The 21912-nt window shown below is 35.0% G+C and overlaps 1 protein-coding gene across 1 annotated transcript in view; it reads left to right on the top strand.

Moving 5' to 3' along the window:
• IPO11 (importin 11) overlaps nt 1-20993 on the top strand; it is a 197492-nt gene extending 176499 nt beyond the window's left edge. Inside the window, exon 30 of the mRNA XM_007486378.3 lies at nt 19506-20993. Within this exon, the coding sequence (XP_007486440.1) occupies nt 19506-19670 (165 nt within the window). The 3' untranslated portion in view covers nt 19671-20993. The remainder of the gene's footprint in view (nt 1-19505) is intronic.
• Nucleotides 20994-21912: the final 919 nt, after the last annotated feature.

Below are 21912 nucleotides of genomic sequence, written 5' to 3'. Positions count from 1 at the left end.
CAAGTTATTTGAGTGAATTGAGTTAGGTATATATTGCTTTAGTATATAAATGTTTATAACACAAAATTACTTTTATCATTCCTTTCTTCAGAGAATATATAAATTATGATCTTTTAATAAGAACTTTATAATTGTGTACCAATTTGACTTATTTTTAATCTGCATTGTGATATGTTTAACAATAAGCTTTTTTGAAGAGAATTTTAAAAGTTCCTTATGCTGTTGTTTCAAATAAAAAATTGGCAGGTGGGAATGAATTATTTAAAACAAAAAGTCAGTTATTAAATTTTTTTCATTTAAAATGAAATTTCTAGACAGTCATAAGACATGCCAAAAAATACATGTTGTAATGTGGAAAAATATTTTAAACTCTTAAAAGTGCCCCTTAGCAGTCTATTCCATTGAAAATGAGTACCATTGGTAAAAATCCATAATTTTGGGAAAGTGACTTTAAAAAATGTATCTTATACTTTTATTTGACTCTTAAACTTTAAAAGTTATTCTCAAAAAGAGCTAGAAACCTGTAGCTTTACTTAAAAAAGCACTAAACTTTACTCCTCTTAGAGTGGATACTATGTATCAGTTCCAAGGCAGAAGAGCTTAAAAGGCTAGGCCCATGTTGGTGAATCTGGCACATGTGCTGGGGGGCAGCTCTGTTCCCCATCGCCACATGCACCTGAGGACATTCCTCACGGCACCACCATCTGCTCAGCAGCCCAATGGAAGTGCTTCCTCCCTCCCCTGTCTGGGCTAAGGGGGCAGCTCACATGCTGTGCGAGGGTGGTAGTTTGACATCCGGTCTCTACAAGATTCTTAATCACTGGGCTGGGCAATGGGCTCAAGTGACTTGTGCAGGTTTGCCCAGCTGGGAAGAATCTTAAAGCTAAATTTGACCCTAGGACCTTCCTATCACTGAGTTACCTAGTCCCCTCAAATTCACTTTTAAATGTCTCTGCCATTAGAATGTACACTGTGAATGCAAGAACTACTTGTGACTTTTCTCTCTACTTACCATTCTTTAACACTTCAGGACATTGATAGCGATTGGCACATAACAAGAATATAGTGAATGTTTATTGAATAACTTGAGAGAAAACCAAACTGATTTGCTCCAGTGTGTTAGGTAGGAATCACGGTGGGTGGTTTTCCTCTTCCTGTTTATTTGGTTGCAGCCTTGCTGTATATGAACGCCACCAATATGGTTGATAATAGCAATGCCAGAAGCATGGCAGAGCCTCAGAGACAGAAACAACTCTGTCGACTCCGTCCTCTGACCACAGGTACTGAATGACTTAATGACCCAGGAAAACCTTTTAAGCCAAATTGAAGAACAGTGGCTAATTTCCCATGCTAGAAAACAACTTGTCATTAAGAACTTTTTGTGAAATGAAATCACAAATCCAGTTTAAAAAAGCAAACAAGCTTCAGTGGTGACAGAATGTTATTCCACGTAGCACACCAGGTTTTCAAAAGAAGCTTACTTGGGGTGAAGTGGATAGCTTATACTGATTGTGTACACACACACACACACACACACACACACACACACACACACACACACACACATGTTTTATATGATATATAATAGGATATATTAAGATAGATATACACATACCTAGCTTTGAATGTATTCACAAAATTCAGCTTAGTAAGTGTAATTTTAATTTGAACTTATCTATTTTGGTCTTTCCATTACCATATTTCCATGAAACTGCTAGAAGCATGAAATTAAATTGCTTTAAATAGCTATTTTAAACTATCAGCTAATTTATTGCTACTTTATTATTTGATACTGTTTTTGTAATGCTAAAGATCTTTAATAACCTTTTTCTTAGTTACATCTTTTCAAGAAAGATAGAATTCTTGAAGGTTTTTTTTATACAATGGACAGGCACAGTTTCCATAACCATGCATATGCAGATAGGTGGCACAGTGGACAGAATACTGGGCTTAGGGAGCAGGAAGACCTGAGTTCAAAATCCAACTTTTTCCACTTACTAAGTAACTTCTTTTTGCCTCAGTTTCCTCACCAGTAAAATGCTAACAATAACAATACCTTCCTTGCAGGACTCTTGTGAGGATCAAATGAGATAGGTTTCTTTTTTTTCAAATGCTTGATTGGTCTAAGGTAGGCATAGTGAACAGTGTGGAATGAGAAAATGAGATATTAGTTCACTTTTTAAAAAATCTTTGAAATTTATCCTACACGATTACAACTGCTACCACATAAAACAATTAGTAAAAAGATTGCTATTTCTTTTGACTGAAACCTTAAAGAAGTGAAATCTGCTTTTTAAAATAATCAAATGTCACATGTAAATTATATTTCATATCATAAACTAAAAGGTAGAAATGTTGTTATATAACAATTTGTGCTACAAAATACCATTTGATGGGTTCCCATGTAGACCATCATAACTCTCAGTGGATTTATGAACCTTAATTTAAAAAACACTTTCTGGGGCAGCTCAGTGGATAAAGCATCAAGCCTGGAGATAGGAGGTTCTGGGTTCATATCTGGCCTCCGATACTTCCTTGCTGTGTGATTCTGGGCAAGTCACTTAACTTATTGCCTAACCCTTACTGCTATTCTGCCTTGGAACCAATACATCGTGATTACAAGATAGTTTTAAAGTCCACTGCCTTAAGGAACCCACTAAGGGCAATGTGTGTGAAATAGCTAGTGTCCTCAAATAGCCAAGTTGCCAAAATGCATTGCCTTTTCCTCTTTTGCCATCAAGATAGTTGTGTTGTGCCAGCTGTAATTGTAGTTGCTTTCAATAGCTTTTCCCTCTTCAAGGTAGATCATTCTGTCTTCTGAGGTCCTTTAAAATAATCAAATGTCACATGTAAATTCTAAATCTGTAATCCTTTGTGCCAATTTATATTTCACGTAATTAAAAAAAAAAAGTTAGGAGAATTAAGGTCTTACTGTTTGATTCCCCTTTTTTCCTTATTCACCACTCGTTTATAGGCAGAAAGGTATTTAGTATTGATTAAATGGAAAAAAAAGCCTATTGTTGACTATGAAGAAAGGGGCAATTAGCACAAATAATGAATCCCCTAAAAAATGATCACATATTCAAATTCAAAGTATTTGAAGTTACAAGTATGTAAAATATGGTAATAGGTTTCAGCCCAGTGGAAATATGCTGTATGAACCTGAATACACTAATCAAAGCCTAGTTTTAATTAAATTAAGGGCTGATCATTGCTATTTGGGATATGTCTTGCTTTTAGCTGAATAAAAATATTTTCTTATTCCTTTAATTTACAAATCTACAAAAATATATTCAAGGTCTTTAGTACCCCACATCTATACTGACCCTGAAACTTCCTTTCACCTACTTTTAGGCAAACAAAAAATAACAGCTTGTGGATCAGTTTTTCCTCATTATCACTGATGATTCGGCCCCTACAATTCTGTTCTCTCTATTTAATAAGCTATGTATTATATTTAACTCATCCCTCAAGAAAAGTACTGGAGATAGTTCCAATGAAATTACAGCAACATCCAGCTTGTTATTCTTCTATTTCATAATTGTCTGTGCTTTGACAATATGACCTATTACTCATTACCTGCAGAGTAATTGGAAACAAATGTCTGTGTTGAATGTAAATTGTTACTTTTTTGTTAATGATTATATGTAGCATAACGGCTAGAGCACAGGGTTAAGTGACTAAGAGAAAGACCTTCAATTAAAAGAGTTCAAATCCAGATTTCTTATAGTTATCACTTAGTGATATTTTGCTTTCTGCTTCCCCATCCTACACGATTAGTTGAACCACTTATTAAGTTTTACATGCCTCTACATGACCTTTTATGTTACTTTTGTTAAAATTTGAAATTTAGTAGGAAGTGACCATAATTTTATAGTGTTTTGATTCATTTTAAAAACAACACAATCTGAATTAGATACTCTTGAAAAGAGAATGAACTGGATCCATTAGAGCAGCTGGATAAGTGAGGTGACAATATTATATAGTAAGAACTTTTTATTTTTAGTCAGAAAACAATGATAATGCAAGTAACTTAATTGGAAATTCAACCAGGAAACTAAAATGGAGACAATAATGATACTGATGATGCAGCAGTAGTATTATTTAATAATAGATGGTGATTTGGCATTAGAGTTGGGAAAATATGGGTTTGAGTCCTGCCTTTGATAAGTACTGGCTGTATGTCGTTAGTCAAGTTACTTAACCTCTCAGGGCCCAGGTTGATAGTTAAAGATTATAAGTTGATGCACTGTTGCTGGGCTGCATTGATTGCTTTCTTCACTTGAAGATTCCTAGTCCCATGAAATGAGAGGTCTACCTGAAAATAATCAAGCAACAGGTGTAAATGTATATTACATGTTGTGTTCTATGTTGGGCTTAGGGAATATAGAAACAAAGCTTGTTCCTTATAGTTTCTAAAAAATAAAATAGTCCCTTTGTTCATTCAGGAAGGGCAACTTGCATATATAAGTGAATATGGAATTAGGAATTTTGAGGATGTGGAAGAAAACCTTATCTAGTGACCAACTGGTATCAGCCTGTCAAAGTTATACCTTTCTTCTGGAAAGGGAGTTTCGTAGTGGAATAAGATTTGGGAGTACTTGAATAATCAAGGCAAGGGCAAAGGATCTAGCCTGAATTCTTCTGGAGGTAAATTCTTTCTTGCTTAGTCTGTGATGTGTGTGATGGAAAGGAAAGTTGACTATAAAAGCAGACCAGTTTGAGACTACCCCACTACAATATGCTTTCCTTTTTCTGTCCTTAATTTCGTATAGAAACTAAGGATATGGAATTATGTGAACTATAAAAAAAGCTTTCACCAAAGATTTCATATATGTGTGGCACTCAGGCATGTTTGTTTTTTGTACTGTGAGAAGTTTATTACAGGGGTTTCTGTTTATTTAATTCTTATACCCTCTCCTTCATGGGATTCATGCAGGGTTTTAGTGACCAATGGCTGAGTTTGATAAGAAAACTTTTTTGCACTATTTTTTCTGTCATTAAAAAACAAAAACAGCAAATGCTTTTCTTTACATTTGTTGTCACAGTAGACTCTAGAGTTTTAAAATAGTCAAATAAATATTTGATTCATTATGATATGCCCCAAAGTTATGAGTTCTTTTCTTCTTTTAGTTTATTATTGCGAATTATAACAAACTTCAAGTCTACTATATTAAAAATGCAACTTTTCCTTTGTTATTAGAAGCACCTGATAATGAACATTTATTTATCTTTCAACAAGTGGAATTATTTGGTCAAATCCTGTTTCCTCATCCATTTGATTTTTTTTTAATAGGTACTGATTGAATTACATTGACATTTTTTTTTTACTTTTGATTTTATGAAACATTACAATTATATGGGTTGTCAACTCAACTTGGGAGGTACTCCCAGTGGGAGCAGGATATGCCAATGGGAATGTTCCCTGATGTATGTAGACATACTCTCATCTATTTTCTTTTCCACCCTATGTTCCTTCCTAGTTAGCTGTTGCTACTTTTTTATGTAATAGATTTTCATTACTTTTTTTTTCCATTCCTCCCTGTTTTTCCAGGGATGCATCCTGTATAAACAATAATTTTAAAAATTGAGAACAGAGAAGGGGGAAAAAACTGACAAAACTTATCAACATCACAAAAGATCCAGTTCTGATAGAGTGTTTCATATCTGTAAGGGAAATAAAGTATAGCCATATCATAGAGTTTGTGGAAGGGCAGTAATGTAAGGAAAGGTCATGAGGAGCCGGGTGTTGAAGAGTTTTAAATTCCAACAAAGGACTTTGTATTGGATTTTGCAGGTAATAGAGCCCCTACAGTTTATAGAGTAGAATGATTACATGGTCAGATCTGTGTGTTAATAAAAACACTTTAGCAACCATGTGAAGAATGGGCCAAAGTTGATGAGACTTAAGACAGGAAAATTAATTAGGAGACTATATATGTATGTAGTGTATATCATATACTACAACTTGTTCAGCCATTTACCAATTGATATACAACCCCTCAGTTTCTAGTTGTTTGCCAATACAAGAAGCTGATAAAAAATATTTTTGTTCAGGTAGGTGCTTTTTACTCATCTCTGACATCTTTGGAATACAAACCCATTAGTGGGTATTGTTGAGTCAAAGGTTATGCATAGTTTTATGGACCTTTGAGCATGATTCTGTAATTTTCTTCAGAATAGTTATAGCAGTTTACAGTTTGACCACCAGTATATTATTATCCCAATTTTCCAACATTCCCTCTTAATATTGTTTTCCTTTTTGGTTATGTTGGCCAATCTGATAGGTGTGAGTTCGTCTCCCACTGTTTTAATTTGCATTTCTCTAATCAGTGATTTGGAGTATTCAAATGGTCCTTTGACCATTTTTCAGTTGGGAAATGCTTTGTATGACATTTGTTTTATATTCCTCCTCTCCTCATTTTTTCTCCAAGGCAGCTAATAGAAGAGTGGAGTATAAAGAACTCTGGGCCTGAAGGCAAGAAGGCCTGAGCTGAAATTTGACCCAATATGTTTACTAGGGACATAATTCAGGTGAAGTCACTTAACCTTTGTTTGCCTTAGTTTATTCAACTGTAAAAACAGGAGAGTAATAAAGCTTACCTTTCAAGATTAATTTGAAGATTAAATGAATTACTATTTGTAAAAAGCCTGTGCCTGGCACACAAGATTTCCCTTCCTCATATTCTATATTCACCTAATTTCCTTTCTTACCATTCCTACTATTTTAATTTACCTAATCCTATGCTCCTTCATGTAATAAGTTGTAATTGCAAAACTGAAACATCCCTATTTATTTTAATCATTGAGACAGCTTGTCAGATTTTTCTTTTCATAGTTTAAAAAGTAAGTAAAGTTTTATAATGGATAGCAGAGGAAGAGTTGAAAACCTATATAGATTATGATTCTATAAGGAGATTTCAGAATTTTTGAACTTAGAGATGGCATATCAGTGGGTGGTGGCAAGATCAAAAGTATCCCCATCTTGTCTTGCAGCTTAAGTTAGTGAAAGAGTAGCTCGTCAGAGGGTTAGTATGTTGAGGAATTGAGTGGTTTTTGAAGGAGAATCAGTATGTATGTTGAAGACCCTTAGTATAAGGGAGAAGAGGAAAGAAAAATTGTGAGCCAGCAATCACACAGGTTGTTTTTTTCTTTTGTTTTTTTTACATCTTGGTTTAAATTGTATTTTACCTTTAAACTTAATAATTAGATATTAGCTCATTGTTCACATAAGTGAACAGCAGTGCCCTGCTTAAGAACAAAGTGACATAATTCACCCACTTGTTTTCCTTATATTCGTATAACCAAGCAAGAGTACTATACATTTTATATCAACTTGTAACCCTTTACTTAGTATAAATATAATTTATTAACATTGTTATGGATTTTAAGGAAGTTGCCATGTAAAAGATAAGTAAACTTGTGATTTACACTTACACTTTTTAGTATTTCACCTGGCAATGTGACCTTTGGAGCAGTTGTACCAAGAGGGTTGAGATCATAAGATTTGTTCAGTTATCTCAGTTCCTTGAATCACAGAGATGATGGATGTAGTGGATGAAGATTGAAGGGAGCAGGTGCTGTCAGAGAAGTTAAGTACTTAAAATGTTCAAATCACTCAGCCCCTTCAATAGAGTTATATAGAGAAATAAATGGTTATTCTGGGAACTTTGATAATACTGCAAAAGATGAAATTTAGATTTCAAAAAGAAACTCTATTATGCCTCTCTTTTACACTTTCTTCCTTGCTCCCCCTCCTCTACCCCACACACATATTACCCAGATACTCATATTCTTTAGTTTGATTGTTCTGATATTAGAGTCAGATGTAATTCTGACAGCTAGCATGACCATTGAGCAAGTCAATGAAACTTTTCAGGCTTCCATTTTCATCTCTACAAAGTGGAGGGCGCGTGTGGCCAAATGAGATGAATTCTAATTTCCTTTCTGCCTCAAGATCTGACATCTCTTATGACTGCTGTTTTTTGACAGGAAGCAGCAGAATTGGTATTGGTGAAATTATGTTTATTGAATAGAGACTGGAGGGAAAGTGATTTATTAGAGATCAATAATATTGTTTTGGTGTGGGTTAAAGAGGACACTAAAAGTTAAACTGAACAGGAACTGTAACTACATTTTCTAAGTAATTATATAGGTGCAAAATATTGAAAGTATATGTGTTTCCATCTCAAATTGATAATTTTATTTAATTTATGAAGTTTAAGATTTTTTGTAACATTTTATTGATGCTATATCTCTTCTGCTCTTCCCTAACACATTTTCAATTGGAGTACTAATTCTTACCAATGTCTCATTGGTAAGTAATCATCCCATCAAAATGTAATGAGTTTTTTTTATCCTCATTTCATGTTTAAATCTTTTTCCCCCTCAAATGTACATGTTTTACTTATTAAATATTTAAGATATATAGTTGCTCTTGGGTTTCTGTAATGGATGCATTCTGGAAATCTTGAATATAAATGAACATTTTTTATAAATTAAGTAAAATTAAACATATTGGTAAGTTGATAATTAAACCTGATGATGGTCCCTTTTGTAAATCAAATATAATACTCACTTGCCTGGGCACAGAGCCACTGGACCTCCTATCATTGTAAATTTCCAGGTAATGTTCATCCCTTTCACTTCTTCATATCACTTTTGGTCCCCACTCCCCAAAGTTGACCTGGTCTCTCCCTTCCAGCTGCTATCATTTCTTCTCTTTGGATTTCTTTTTTTGTCACATTCAAGGCAAACTAAGTTACAGTTTCAAAGCGTCTTCCTTTTGTACTTAAAATAAACATGAAAAATTTTTTTAAGTTTTTATGAAATTTTTTCTGATGATTACAAGAAAATGAGTTAAAATAACACTTTAAAAGATTTGTTGTTGTTCAGTTGTTTTCAGTCATGTCCAACTCTTTCGTAACCAAACCTATTTAGGATTCTCTTGGCAGAAATACTCCATTTCTTTCTCCAGCTCATTTGACAGATGAAGAAAATGAGGGAAACAGGGTTAAGTGACTTGCTCAGATTATCACAACTAATAAGTATCCGAGGCCCGATTTGAACTCAGGAAGGCGAATCTGTACACCTAGCTTCCTACTTAAAAGATAAAAGGTATCATCACTTTGATAATGAGTATCAATTCCAAGATAGAAAAGCTATGTGGACTAGGCATTTGGGGTTAAGTGACTTGCCCAGCTTTGGAAATGCCTGAAGCCATTTGTATCCAGGACTTTCCTTTAACATAATTATCATTGATATTCATTAACTTGTATATTGATCTGTGCACAATCTTCATTTTTCTTGACTCCTTCAGTTACTGTTCAGTGTTTATTCAACATGTTATATTAAGCTACTACTGTTTTAAAAGCATTGTGCCCAAAAACTTCAGGTATATAATCTAAAAGGGCAATAAACAAAACTATGTATTTGGATGTGATAAATGTACCAGAAAGGTTTGTAACAGTATCCTTCTCACTGGTCTCCCTTCTATAAGTCTCTCCAATCCATCCTTCACAGAACCACCAAAGTGATTTTCCTAACGCAAAGGTGTAACCATATCATTTTCCTACTCACCAGACTTGTGGGAGCTCCTTCTTACCTCTAGAAGCAAATAAACTTTTCTCTGGTATTTAAAGTTATTCATAACCTTATCTCCTATCTATCCACACCCTTTGACCCAGAGGTTTTTGCTACTAGGCATATGCACCAAGAAAGTCAATGATAAAAAGAAAAGTCCCATAGGCATCAATATATTTATGGTAGCACTTTTTGTAGCAGTAAAGAATTAAAAACAAACTAAATATCCATCTATTCTTTTAGGAGGAACCTGGGAATATATGAAAAATGCAATGCACCTAAAATCCAGACTACAATATTGTTATGAATTGAAAGGAATAATTTCTTGAACAATTCTTGTATCAGTCAGTCAATCAAAAGGCATTTAACTAGTGCCTTGTTTGTACCAGGCATTATCATAAGTATTAAGAATAAGCAAAAATAGTCCCTGCCCTCAAGGAGCATATTATATTCTAATGGAAGAAATCTGTCCATAAATCAGATTATAGAAGATAAATATAGAGGGAGAACACTTGCAGGTAAAAAGGGAATGGCTTTTTGTTGGAGATGGTGCTTGAGTTGAGTCTTAGAGGAGAGATTATTTTAGGCATGAGAGATAGCTGGTGTAAAGTTTCAAGAATTGGAGATGGATCATGTCAAGTGTAAGAAACAGCAAGCAGGGTAGTATGGCTGAGTTGTAGAGTTCTTGAAGAAGAAGAATGATCCCTAAGAAAACTGGAATGATAAGAAGGGACCAGACTGTGAAATGCCTTAAATGCTTATAGTTATATTTGATCCTAGAGAAGGAGTTCTTTACCTGGTATCCAAGAATAGTTTTTAAAGAATCCATTACTTGGATGGGGGGAGGGGGGGTGGATTATGTTTTCATTAACCTTTTATTTCCTTTGTAATGCATTTAGAGATATTCTGAGAAGTGTTTCATAGGATTTATTTGATTGCCAAAGTGTGTGAGGTGGTCATGACCCCCAAAAAAGAGTATGAATTTTTGTCCTTGAGGTAAGTAGGAAGACACTGTGACACAGTCTAAAACATGTTTTAGGAAAATTACTTTGACAGTGATGTGGAGAATTGGAGTAAGGAGAGACTTGAAACAAAGTCCAATTAGAAGGCTGTTGCAATAGCAATAGTCAAGAGGTGATGAGGTCCTTAAATAGAATGATGGCTATGTGTTTAAAGAGGGAACATTTATAAGAGATGCCCTGAAGAAAAAAAAATTACCAGACTTACCAAACAATTGGTTATATGTAATGAGTAAGATTAAAAAGCAAGAACCACACTAAATCAACTAATCTAGATGCCTAGAAGTATGGTGGTAATGGTCTGGAGCCATGCTGATTGAAGGGGTGGCATGGGAGTGCTACCCCTTCCCTCCCCTCCCCTTCCCCATCTCCACAGTGCCTGAGGACAACATTCTCATGCCCTGCCCTTCTGTCCAGCAGCCAGGAGCACTTCCACTCTCCACTCTCTGGGGTAATGTGTTTGTGTGTGTGTGGGGGGGGGGGGGAGATGTTCATAGGCAGCTTGAAAATGTAGTTTGGACACCCGGATTTCTAAAAGGTTTGCCAGTGCCAGTCTAAAGAGTTAATAGGGTAAGTCCAGAGTGGTGGGTTTGGGGACAGAGCAGAAGAAATTGAGATCTGGTCTGAATGTGTTGAGTTTGAGAAGCCTTTCAAGTTTGAAATATTAAATAGTAAGTGATATAAAACTGGAGCTTAGGAGAGAGACTTGGGATAAGATATATTTTGGAATCATCTGCAAAGAAATCAGTGAAATCAAAGAGAACATATGAGATCAACAAGGGAGTGATTATAATAAGTAAAGAGAAGGGGACCAAGGACAAAGGATTGGAAGATATTCACCACTGGCATTCATGACGTGGACTAAGATCTAATAAAGTTGGAGAAGGACCTGTCAGATAGGAAAAACAGCCAAAAGCTGGCCTAAAAATGCAGAGGAGAGTAGATGAAGAATGTAGTGCACATTATCAAATGTTGCAGAGAAGATGGCAAGGATAAGAATTGAGGGGGAGAAAAAGCTTTTTGAAAGATCATCATTACCTTTGGAGAGAGCTGTTTCAGTTGAATGAAGAAATCAGAAGTAATCAGATTACAGAGTTTTTATAAGAGCATGAGAAAAAAGAATTTGGAGGCATTAATTGTAGAGGAGTTGTGTTGTTTTTTTTTTTTAAAGGAGGTTAACTAAGAAGGGAAAAAAAGTATAGGATGATTCTTGGGCATAATACAAGATGATAGTTGGGTATGATTTGGTCTAGTAAGGATTTTTGAAGGATTGGAGAAATCTGTTTGTAAGCAGCTTGGAAAGACCAGTAGATGGAGACCACTTGATTAGAGAAGTAGAGGAGATTACTGGTGTTGAACTGATGGCCTCTGAGGTCCTTTCCATCACTAAATTTATGATCCCAGAATTCCAGTTTGCAAAGCTTCAGAGAGGACTTTATCTACATAAAGTTGATAAGTAGGCTTTTAGAACTAATTTTAGAGTTGTCAGTTAGTCCCATAGTTTAAAAGACTTTCTCAAGCTTAAAAGATGACCATGTTATTAGATTGTTTTTAGAAACTAGCCTTGTAGCATATCCCAGGAAATGGAAAAGTAATGTTTTAAAGAACAAACCTTTTAACTGGCGAGTTAAAAGTAGAGATTTCTAAGGAAAACTGATAGTATGAATTTGCCCCAAAGAATATTAAACAATTACTGATTAGAAGAAACACCACTACGTGGAATAAAATCCACAGTAAGATGTATTAATGAGAAATATATCTGTGAATTATATTCCACTAATATAGGATTTTGAAATGGTATTAAAATATTAATGGTTTAAATACTTTTTTTTCCCTTTTTTGCAGTTGGTAGAATTAAAAATCAGGTAGTCTGATAAAAGAAATTATTTGAAAATACTGACCTTATCATTATAAGCAAATAAGAACTGGAAGAGAGTTGATAATTCCAAACAAAGGATTTAGCAAGTTGAAAGAAATCCCTTCCTGTCTAACCCTAGGATTTTCTTGTTTGTTCTAGATGATGAAGTTTTGGCTGAGATAATTTATTTTATTGACTATATTTTCTCCCAAAGCCATTCTTTATAAAATTTGGAGATTTTATATTTGACTGTCCTATGTATTCTTTTTGATAATAACCTCTGTAAATGATTATATGGTTAAAGTTTCAGGTACAGTTAGAAATAGTTATCAAACTCTTATCCTCTTTGTCTTGGACATGCTTCCCATAAATGAACAGTTCTTTAAAGTTTGATATATAAGACAAAGTTTTTTATTTACTATTTATGGTCCCTAAGAGGGCATTAAAATAACTTGCTAAGTTGACTAAAATAGTCAATTTTTCATTTTGTTTGGTGAGACCTGAGGCATTCTATGTTAGTTATTGTGTATGTGATTGGGTTTTGTTTACATTGGAATTTTTTCTCATTAGCATGATAACCTATAAAAGATAGTCTATCATGAACTATTTCTCCATAGAAAAAAGAGAGACTATCATGAAAATTATATCAGAACTGCAGTAACTCTTGCCAGGTAAATTTTAATGAATTTGATTAAAAATTAATTCTCATTTAATGAATTTAATTCTTCTTGAGAATAGCTTTGTATAGTGAAATGAGATGTTTCCAAAGTCCCATTACAGATATTGTGTTAGATGGTTCTAGATTTTTAAAATATTTCTGCTCAGTCTATTGCCAAAATAAAATTTTCATTTAATTTTGTCACTAGAACCAATTTTGAAATTGAATTGGAGCAAATTGTATAACAGGATCAGTTCTAGAAGAAGCTGAAAAATGTCTTACTGTTTAAGGATGTATTGTATAAAAATTACATAAATTTCTCAGGCTGCAACAATAGTTTGTGATTCTTAAATGGACAGTTTTATGAATAAACCATGATATTGTGCAAAAAGTGCTACTCAGTACAATTTTTTTTAATTATCCATTTTGGCCAGTGTAGAAATTATCTTCTCCCAATTCTAATAGAAATAACTTCCCAGAATTTCCCTTTTTGACAAACCTTAAGGAAAATAGCTTTATGGAGAAACTAGGTGATATAATATGGTATGAAATTTCAGGTAAGAAATGTGGTTGATTTGGTTTGACTAATCCCCACTGGGTGAAATTGCCGAGTTAAATTAATGTAGTTAAAAATAAATGAAATATTATGGAGAGTAGTTCTGATTCAAATAATAAAAACCTGAAAGAACAAGAAAAATACATCCTGACAAACTTATTCCTGAGCTTGTAACATCATCAAAGACCAAAGGTCATGCAGCTAGCAGTGTAAGCACTGCTGACATGTTGTCAGCTATCATTAGCCTACATCGGGGACTTCCCAAAAGCTATAATTTTTAACAGTAGGAACTTCCTTACTAAGAATCATGACAGGAACTGTTTTGTTTTTAGAATATCTTACCTTCAAGTCTAAGTACTATCAACCAACTTCTTCATTAAAGAACTCTAGAAACCAAGAACTTTTTTCTAAAAAGAAGCAAAATGAGTACAGTAACAATTTATCTGGCTTTGTAAGGAAATTAGCAATTCCACATAAATGAATTTTCCAGATAACTTAAACTAACTCTTTTAAGGACCTAAACTTGTCCATTGAAAACATTCATATACTTCCTCTACTTTTTTTTACAAAGTCTGGATTAGATGCTAAAATCATTATATTCATACATTAATGATACATTAATATAATCTAGTGACCAAGGTCCTGTCCAACTGTATGTCCTACTTTCCAAGCCTATATAGCCCCGATAACCAAGGGACTTCCTCCTCAAAATCATATCAAATTCTTAAGGCCTCAGACCTTTCCTTCTAAGATTTATAGGCCTGACCACTATCTAACATAGTGAAAATAAAGTAAGTAGAACTATGTAGAAAAAATGTATAACTGTAGAAAAATAGAAAGCTCATTTTTGGTTCAAATGTTTCCTTGCTTCCTTCTCTCTTTTTGCACCTGGCTGTGCATATTTTTGTGAGTGATTGATTTGACAGTGTGTCATGAGGTAGGAGGAATTGATACAAACTGTTAGATGTAATGTGCCAGATTTTCAGAATCATGTTTTCCATCTAGTTCCCTAGTGAAAGGGGAAAGTGAAAAAGCATAATTGTAAAAGAAAGTAGAAAGTTTAAAAATGCTGGAGACAGTTTTGCTTTATTATAAGAATGTTTATTTTGGTATTGATAATTCCTTGCTTGCTGACCAAGAAAAAGAAGTGATATTATTCTCACACAAAAAAACTGTAATGTGAAAATAGTTCAAACTAAGATTATAAAAATTATGAATTCTAAACCTTTAGTTAAGATCCAAGAAAGAGGTCCTGTCTGTAGTCAGTGTAGATTCCTCCCAGAAGATAACAATCTATATTATTCTACTGTGTCCTTTCAAACTTAACAGGTTGCTGTGTTTTACCAAGAAAAAGTAAACAAAAAAATTTTAATATTATTGAACAGAACTTTGTAGTCATCCATCCCTGTGATATTGTATCCAGTTCTTGTGGCCATAGCTTAAGATGTAACAGCTAGAAAAGATATATAGAATTGTAACTTATATGGATAAGAAAGAGTTATATATCAGGATAAGCTAAGTATAGATTTTTATCTAGAAAGATAAACATCAAGAAAGAAGCAAGATAAAAGTATAGACTCATGAAAATTGTAGATGGATAAAAATAGACATGTCACCACAAGCTTAAATTAAGCAATATACTTGAATTTTGAAAGAGGTGGTGATGACGTAGATAGCACTTTTAAAATCAGTGATTTAGATGAAAGCATAGCTTATTAAATTTGCAAGTGACATGAGGCTTGTAATGAATATGTTAAATAATCTGATGAGGATCTCCAAATCCCAACAATCTAAAAATGAGATGAAATTTAAAAGGGAGATGTTTAAAGTCCAATATTTGGGTTCATAAGTTCATCATGAAGGGAAAGATGTCTAGGTACCAGCTAATTGGGGGGGGGGGTGACAAAGGAATTACAAGCTCAGTATGAGTCAATATCATGACAAAGTAAAAAAAATCAAATGCTTATTTATATTAATATGTAGTATCCCATACCAATTGAAATTATAGTTCTTCTTACTATAATTTGCCCTTGTCCAACCATAACTGAAATATTTTGTTCAGTTTTGAAGCAAAGGTGAAGAAGGAAAGCATTTTATATATGTGGAACAGCTAGTATAAAAAATAATGGTAGATGGCCCAAGATAATGGGTGATGGAGTGGCGTGTATAAAGAATAGTAGGAAAGCCAGTTTGTCTGAATCATGCAAGAGAGAGAATAATCTGTAATGAGGCTGAAAAGATAGGTGGAGCAAGGTTCTAAAGGACTTTTAAGTGCAAAATAGGAGTTTTGATGCTGTAAGTAATAAGGAAGACACTGGAATTTACTGAGTAAGGGAGTAACCTGGTCAGACGTGGCAGCCATATGGACAGATATGAGGCAGGGAGGTGTGTATAGCCTGAATGAGAGGGTCTGTGTAAGAAGAGGAGCTGGAGGTGAGAGACACAAGGGAGAAATGTCAAAACCTGGTCATCAGCTCTGTGTGTATGAGTTAGAAAGGGAAGCCACAAAAGATTTTTGAACCTTGGTAATAAGGCAGTTTGGAAAGAATAATGGGTTTGGGGAGAAAGAAGTCCCCTAGGATCAGTGTGCTAGGATTTTAGGGAAGTTTCAACTAGCACAAAGATGGCTGGGGATTGAGCATCATCCAGAGAGAGTCAGTTCAGAAGTTGGAAGGAGGAGGGCACATAAGAGGAAAACATCTAAAATGAAGGGAGTTTTATAAAGAAGATTCCTGTCTTGGTTATTATACTGAACTAGATGCTTTCCAAGAACCCTACTGACAAGATTCTGTGATTCCTTGATTTTTTTATTCAAATGTCTATAACTTTGAAAAAACTTGCTGATATTCTTTATCATTTATGATGTTAAATGAAAATGTAAGTAAGCAAGTTATTTGGTTTTGCATTCTTCCATTCCTTGGTCTTGGCCATTTTAAAAAAACTGACATTGGTTTATAAATTGTAAAAAATGTTTGGACCCTAAAGCAAAATGCTGTTTCCTCCAGTACCCCTACCCCTGACTTACCCAACTTTTCATTAGTTCTACTTCAATCTGCTAAGAATCTGCACTTATAGATCTTTATGCTTACATAGATCAAAACCTACTATCTCTTAGTTGTGGGATTTATTCTGGCTTAAAAAAAAAAATCATTTTATGTCCAACCATGAAGTTTCTAAGAAAAGAAGTATCAGCTACAGGTAAGCTGGTATATCGACTAGACTTATTGATGAAATCTTATCAAGGAGGATGTGGAAGATTATGTCTTCATTTAAAAAAAAACATTAAGAACCGTGGAATGACTGAAGAGTAGGCCATCACTTGGAGGGTGGATCAACAAGTTGTGGAATAGAGTTAATGGAATACTATTGCTCCATAAGAAATGACAAACAAGATATATTCAGAAAAATCTGGGAAAACTTATATGAACTGATACAAAACGAAGTGAGCAAAACCAAAAGAACATTGTATACAGTAACAAATATTGTACAATGATCAGTTGTGAAGGACTAAACTATTATAACCAACGTAAGTTCCCAAAATATCCACAAGAGATCCATGATGAAAAATGCTAAATAGAGACAAAAAAGGAATTGTGTTGGATTCTGATTACTTTTTCTTCTGTCACAGCATGAGCAATATGGAAATATGTATTGCATAAAAGCACTGGTATAACCTCCATCAAACTATTTTATTTAAAATGTCAAAAAAATGTTAAAAATTGTTTCAACATGTAACTGAAAAAATTAAATAATAGTTTTTTAAAAAGTGGAGGGGAAAAAAATCAGTGGGTTGGCAGTACAGTAGATAGTTAGGCCTCTACTCTGGAGAACCTATGTTCAAATCTGACCTCACATGCTTCCTAACTGTGTGATCCTATCCTGATTAAGTCACTTAATCCTGTTTACCTAGCCCTTAACATTCTCTCTTAGAGTTCTTACTAAGACAGAAAGTAAGGGTTTAAAAAAAAATAAAGAAAAGAACCAGTGGAATGAAAAACAAAAGGTATATGTATAAAGTTTGGTGACTCAGCTAAGTCAGGGGCATACTGAGATGGTTTCAGGATGAAACTATAATAAGGAAGACAACAAACAAATGAAGAATGGAAAAAATGTTCCAGAATTTCTATAACAAATTATTTTGTCTAGAAGTGATAGTGGAGACTCGTCCCCTTTGTGCTACTAAAGAAAGAAAAAAATAGTATTAAAGAAAATACAGGTTAGTTGAATGGCCAGACTACACCTCATATATGTGTGCAAGAGGTGATGATAGTTTGCTTGTTTGTTTGTTTGTAAGGGTTAGGCAATGGGGGTCAAGTGACTTGCCCAGGGTCACACAGCTGGGAAGTGTCTGAGGCCAGATTTGAACCTAGGACCTCCCATCTTTGGGCCTGATTCTCAATCCACTAAGCCACCTAGCTGCCTCTAGTTTTTAATGGCAACAACAAATTGAATCTGGGCACCTGATTTGGAAAGTCTCAAGGCAGTGGTGGAAGCCAAATGAACCTAACCAGATGATGATAAGGGCCTGACTGTGGAGTTGATGGAGCATCTTTTTCTACTGGAGATACCTCAGTAGAGGGGGTTAAAATTACATGTCTTCCTGTCCTGTTGAGTATCCCCAGAAATTTTAGCTTGTCCCCAGAAAAGTTATGTGCCTAGGAAACAGTTATAATAAATGTAGTTGTGAATCAACAATTTCTTCCCAATTATTTTAATGTTTTGAAACTGCCCAAAGGGATTCCTTTGCACACTCTATTTTCCCCCCTCTTCTCCCAGCCAGGTTGGAATGTCTGATAAAGAACAGTTTGTTTTCTTGGAAAATATTTGACTTCTTGTTTTTTGAATTTGGGAGATGGGTCTTTATGGCAGCAAATGAGCTAATTTAGATTGCAAGACGAAAATCAACTGTGTTTAAATCTAGTAAAAATTTTGACTGTATGCTTTCTCTACTTAAAATCCTTATGAATTCAGGCTTTGCTGCTTTATAGTGGTGTGGCATTAGCCACATCTGGAAAATGAAGGTGTGTACTAAATTACCTTTGAAGTTCCTTTCTGCTCTAAATTCTACAAACCCATGAATTCCTTAGAAAGTCATAGCCCCAATACAAAGATATTTGTACTAGTCCTTACTTTTTCTGCACATGTTATTTAATATAGCCAGTTCTTTAAAAAAGAATGAAACATTCACATAATGGAAAAGTTGGCACACCACTTCTTCTGTTTGAAAAGTAAAATATATGTCTTATCCAGGATTTCCAGAATGATTCACCATTACATGAATGAAATAAACATTTAAAATAGGGACCCTTAGCTTGGTATATTTATTCAGTATCATCAGCAGTGTTGCATTAACTCAACCTTATAAGACAAAAGTTGAGTCAGATGTTTGAAGATTGATCATTGATCTTGAAGTGGCCCTGTCCAGCAGAAGCTGATTTGAGTCCTGTGTTTGTTGGTTGAATATAAATCTTCCTTTGAGGAAATTTTCCCCACTGAATCAGTGTTCTTGAACCTCCAGTCATCAGGAAGGCAGAAATGATCCTGTTGATCAAGGAAAGGTTATAGAAATAAGCAGAGGTTACTTCTATTTCCATTTGGAAACTAAAGGAATAAAAGAATTGTTGTCCTATGTAGAAACACTCTGCTTTTATTCCCTCTTGATATTGAGAAAGCAAAGCTCTGAAACATATAATCTTCAGTGGCACCAAGAACAAATTGAATCTGAGCACTCAGGAAGTTGTGCCCAGTTTGGGAAGTCTCAAGGCAGTAGGGGTACAATTGGACTTGATGCATTTTATCTAATGTTTTTTGGCTCCTCTTTTTTTTCTACAGCTTGCCTTGAAGGACCCAGTACACACGGTGTCACTGCAGCAGTTTGTCTATGAGAAGCTCAAAGCACAACAGGAGCTGCTGGGAGAACAAAGCTTTCAGGCTCTCATGGAGACAGTGGATACAGAAATTGTCACCCAACTACAAGATTTTTTACAGGGCTTCTGAAAGCCTGGGCAGGGCATTGGGTGGCTAACTCTCTCTTCCCAAAATAAGACAAATCCAGACCTGGTCAGGTGGAGTTGACGTGCAGAAGAAATCAGTGGTGAAAGAAAGTAAAGAAGTGTAAATCACAAAGCCATTTTTTGGGCTTCAGAATTCAGAAGAAATGTGGGAAATGCCTCATCACGAGAGTTTACAAACCTGTTCCTCAAGAGAGTAGTTTTGTATTTGGGGGTGGGGTGGGGTGGGGTGGGGGATCTGGAGTTTGCAAGAGAAAATGTGTTCAATGAAAATAGCTGCCTAGTTTATTGTTAAGAGAAGAAAATGGTTTTGATTATCATTTAATCATGTACTCTTAACAGCTTAAGAAGTGAAAGTTGATAGTTAATGTCTGATGTTTTCCTGCAGCAAAAATTAGCTCATGTTGGTGACTGCCTTACCCATTTTTTAAGTGAATGAAACGACAGATTTTTTAAAAAATGGCAAAGCCATTTTTGGATATAATTGGAGACTAAGAAATTTGGTCATTAGGTAAAAATACTATATATATATATATAGAGAGAGAGATATATATTCCTAAGATTATCTTGAAAGGGAAATGTTTTCATCTAAAAATAAGAAATCCAGTTATATCAGCCAAATGCTTTTATTTTCATTGTACTAATCTGATATAGGGATTGTTGTTAGTAAAGGGATATTTTTCTCATTTTATTTTCAGGAAACACACTTAGTCTTTAAATATGTACTGTAAGGCCTGCACAATGAACTTGGGATACTGCAGTGCCGGGTTGGAGACCTGAGTTCACTGTTCACTCCCATTCCTTATATCAGTAGTTAGGGCTCGCAACCCTAACATGAGCCCCAGGGAAAACTGAGGGGTTAACTAACTTTTCTCCAGAAAAGTCGTTGTCCGGGGGTGCCTGCTCAACTTCCTGAAGTGGAAAGGGAATAGGTGTGAGTCGGGGGCCTTAAGAGATATGGGCGAGGATCAGAGGACAGTATAGAGATCATACAGACAGTGATGCAAAGAATCTGCCTGCCTTATTCCTCAGAGAATAGCATGTAGTACCAAAAAAGAAAAACATTTAAAAGCCTTACTTTGTTTGACTTCCCCTGTTGTAAGGAACCTTTAAGACATTTTGTAGGAAACGTTCTAAATTAAGGTTAGGAAAATTTTGATCTTTCTATAGAAAGTTGGGTACAGTATGTAACTGTAGGGAACCCACCGCCCCTTTGTAAGCTGTGGAGCCCAAAATGTATTCAAGTATTTGATGTTTTCAGCAAGACAAAGAAAGTATATGGTCTCATTAAAGTTCCAAAGATACCTCATCTCTGCCTGACTTCGTCTGACTGATTGCTTCCTCAACCCCCCCCCCAACCCCCCAATGCCCATTTCAGAACAAATTTCACAAGGAATGTCTAACAGATGCCTCATTTTACAACTCTGTAGGAAGATAAAAGGGGTGTGGCAGAGCACCTGGAGGTCGCCATTTAATTTAATTACAAAAGGCTTCTTTACCTGGACAGCATTCCACATCTTTTCTGTCTCTATCATCGCCCAACTCCGTGTTGAGATGGATTCTAATGGAATCTATTCATTTGACCCGACTTCTTCTTAATAGAAACACCCATACAAGCTCTTGAGAATTATGCCAAAGCATGGCGTGTCCCAAGCCTTAATGATTTGAAATTGTACTAAGACCTCTGAAACGCCGTGCATTTACAAACAATTGTGCATATAGGAGTTTGTGCTTTTTTGACTTCAGATGGTCTCATATAAAACTGCAAATGACGTCAGAAACTCTCAGTAAGTCCTGTTACATGCCAAAGTTGTTGGGAGGTTTTAGTTCCATAAAACTGTCTGTTCCCTATTTTACCAGCTGAATGCAAGTTTTCTTTTGAGGAAACTTTTCTCAAAATATTTGAAAGGTCAGTGTTTTTCCTAACCTGGATTCTTTCTACGGTCTCTTAACAGATCTCCCAGGAGGCCACATTTAAAATAAACTTTAGTTAATAAGGTCATCCTTGGTCCCTCCTGTCACCACAGAAGCAGCCCTGTGACACTTCTAGACACAATTTCTTTTTCAGTTTTCAGTTTAGTCCTTGCCCACCTTTTTATGCTATGCCCACCTGCAAGCAAGGTAATCTTTCTTGGATCTATTTCAGGTTTTCTGTTTAAATACAAGATTACTGGTAGAAGTCTATGAAGTAAACACAGATGCTTTACAAGGACCCTTCCTATTTAGTT

Source organism: Monodelphis domestica, chromosome 3, assembly GCF_027887165.1.
Source record: "Monodelphis domestica isolate mMonDom1 chromosome 3, mMonDom1.pri, whole genome shotgun sequence".
Lineage (NCBI taxonomy): Eukaryota > Metazoa > Chordata > Mammalia > Didelphimorphia > Didelphidae > Monodelphis > Monodelphis domestica.
This window is presented reverse-complemented; position numbering and strand designations above follow the sequence as displayed.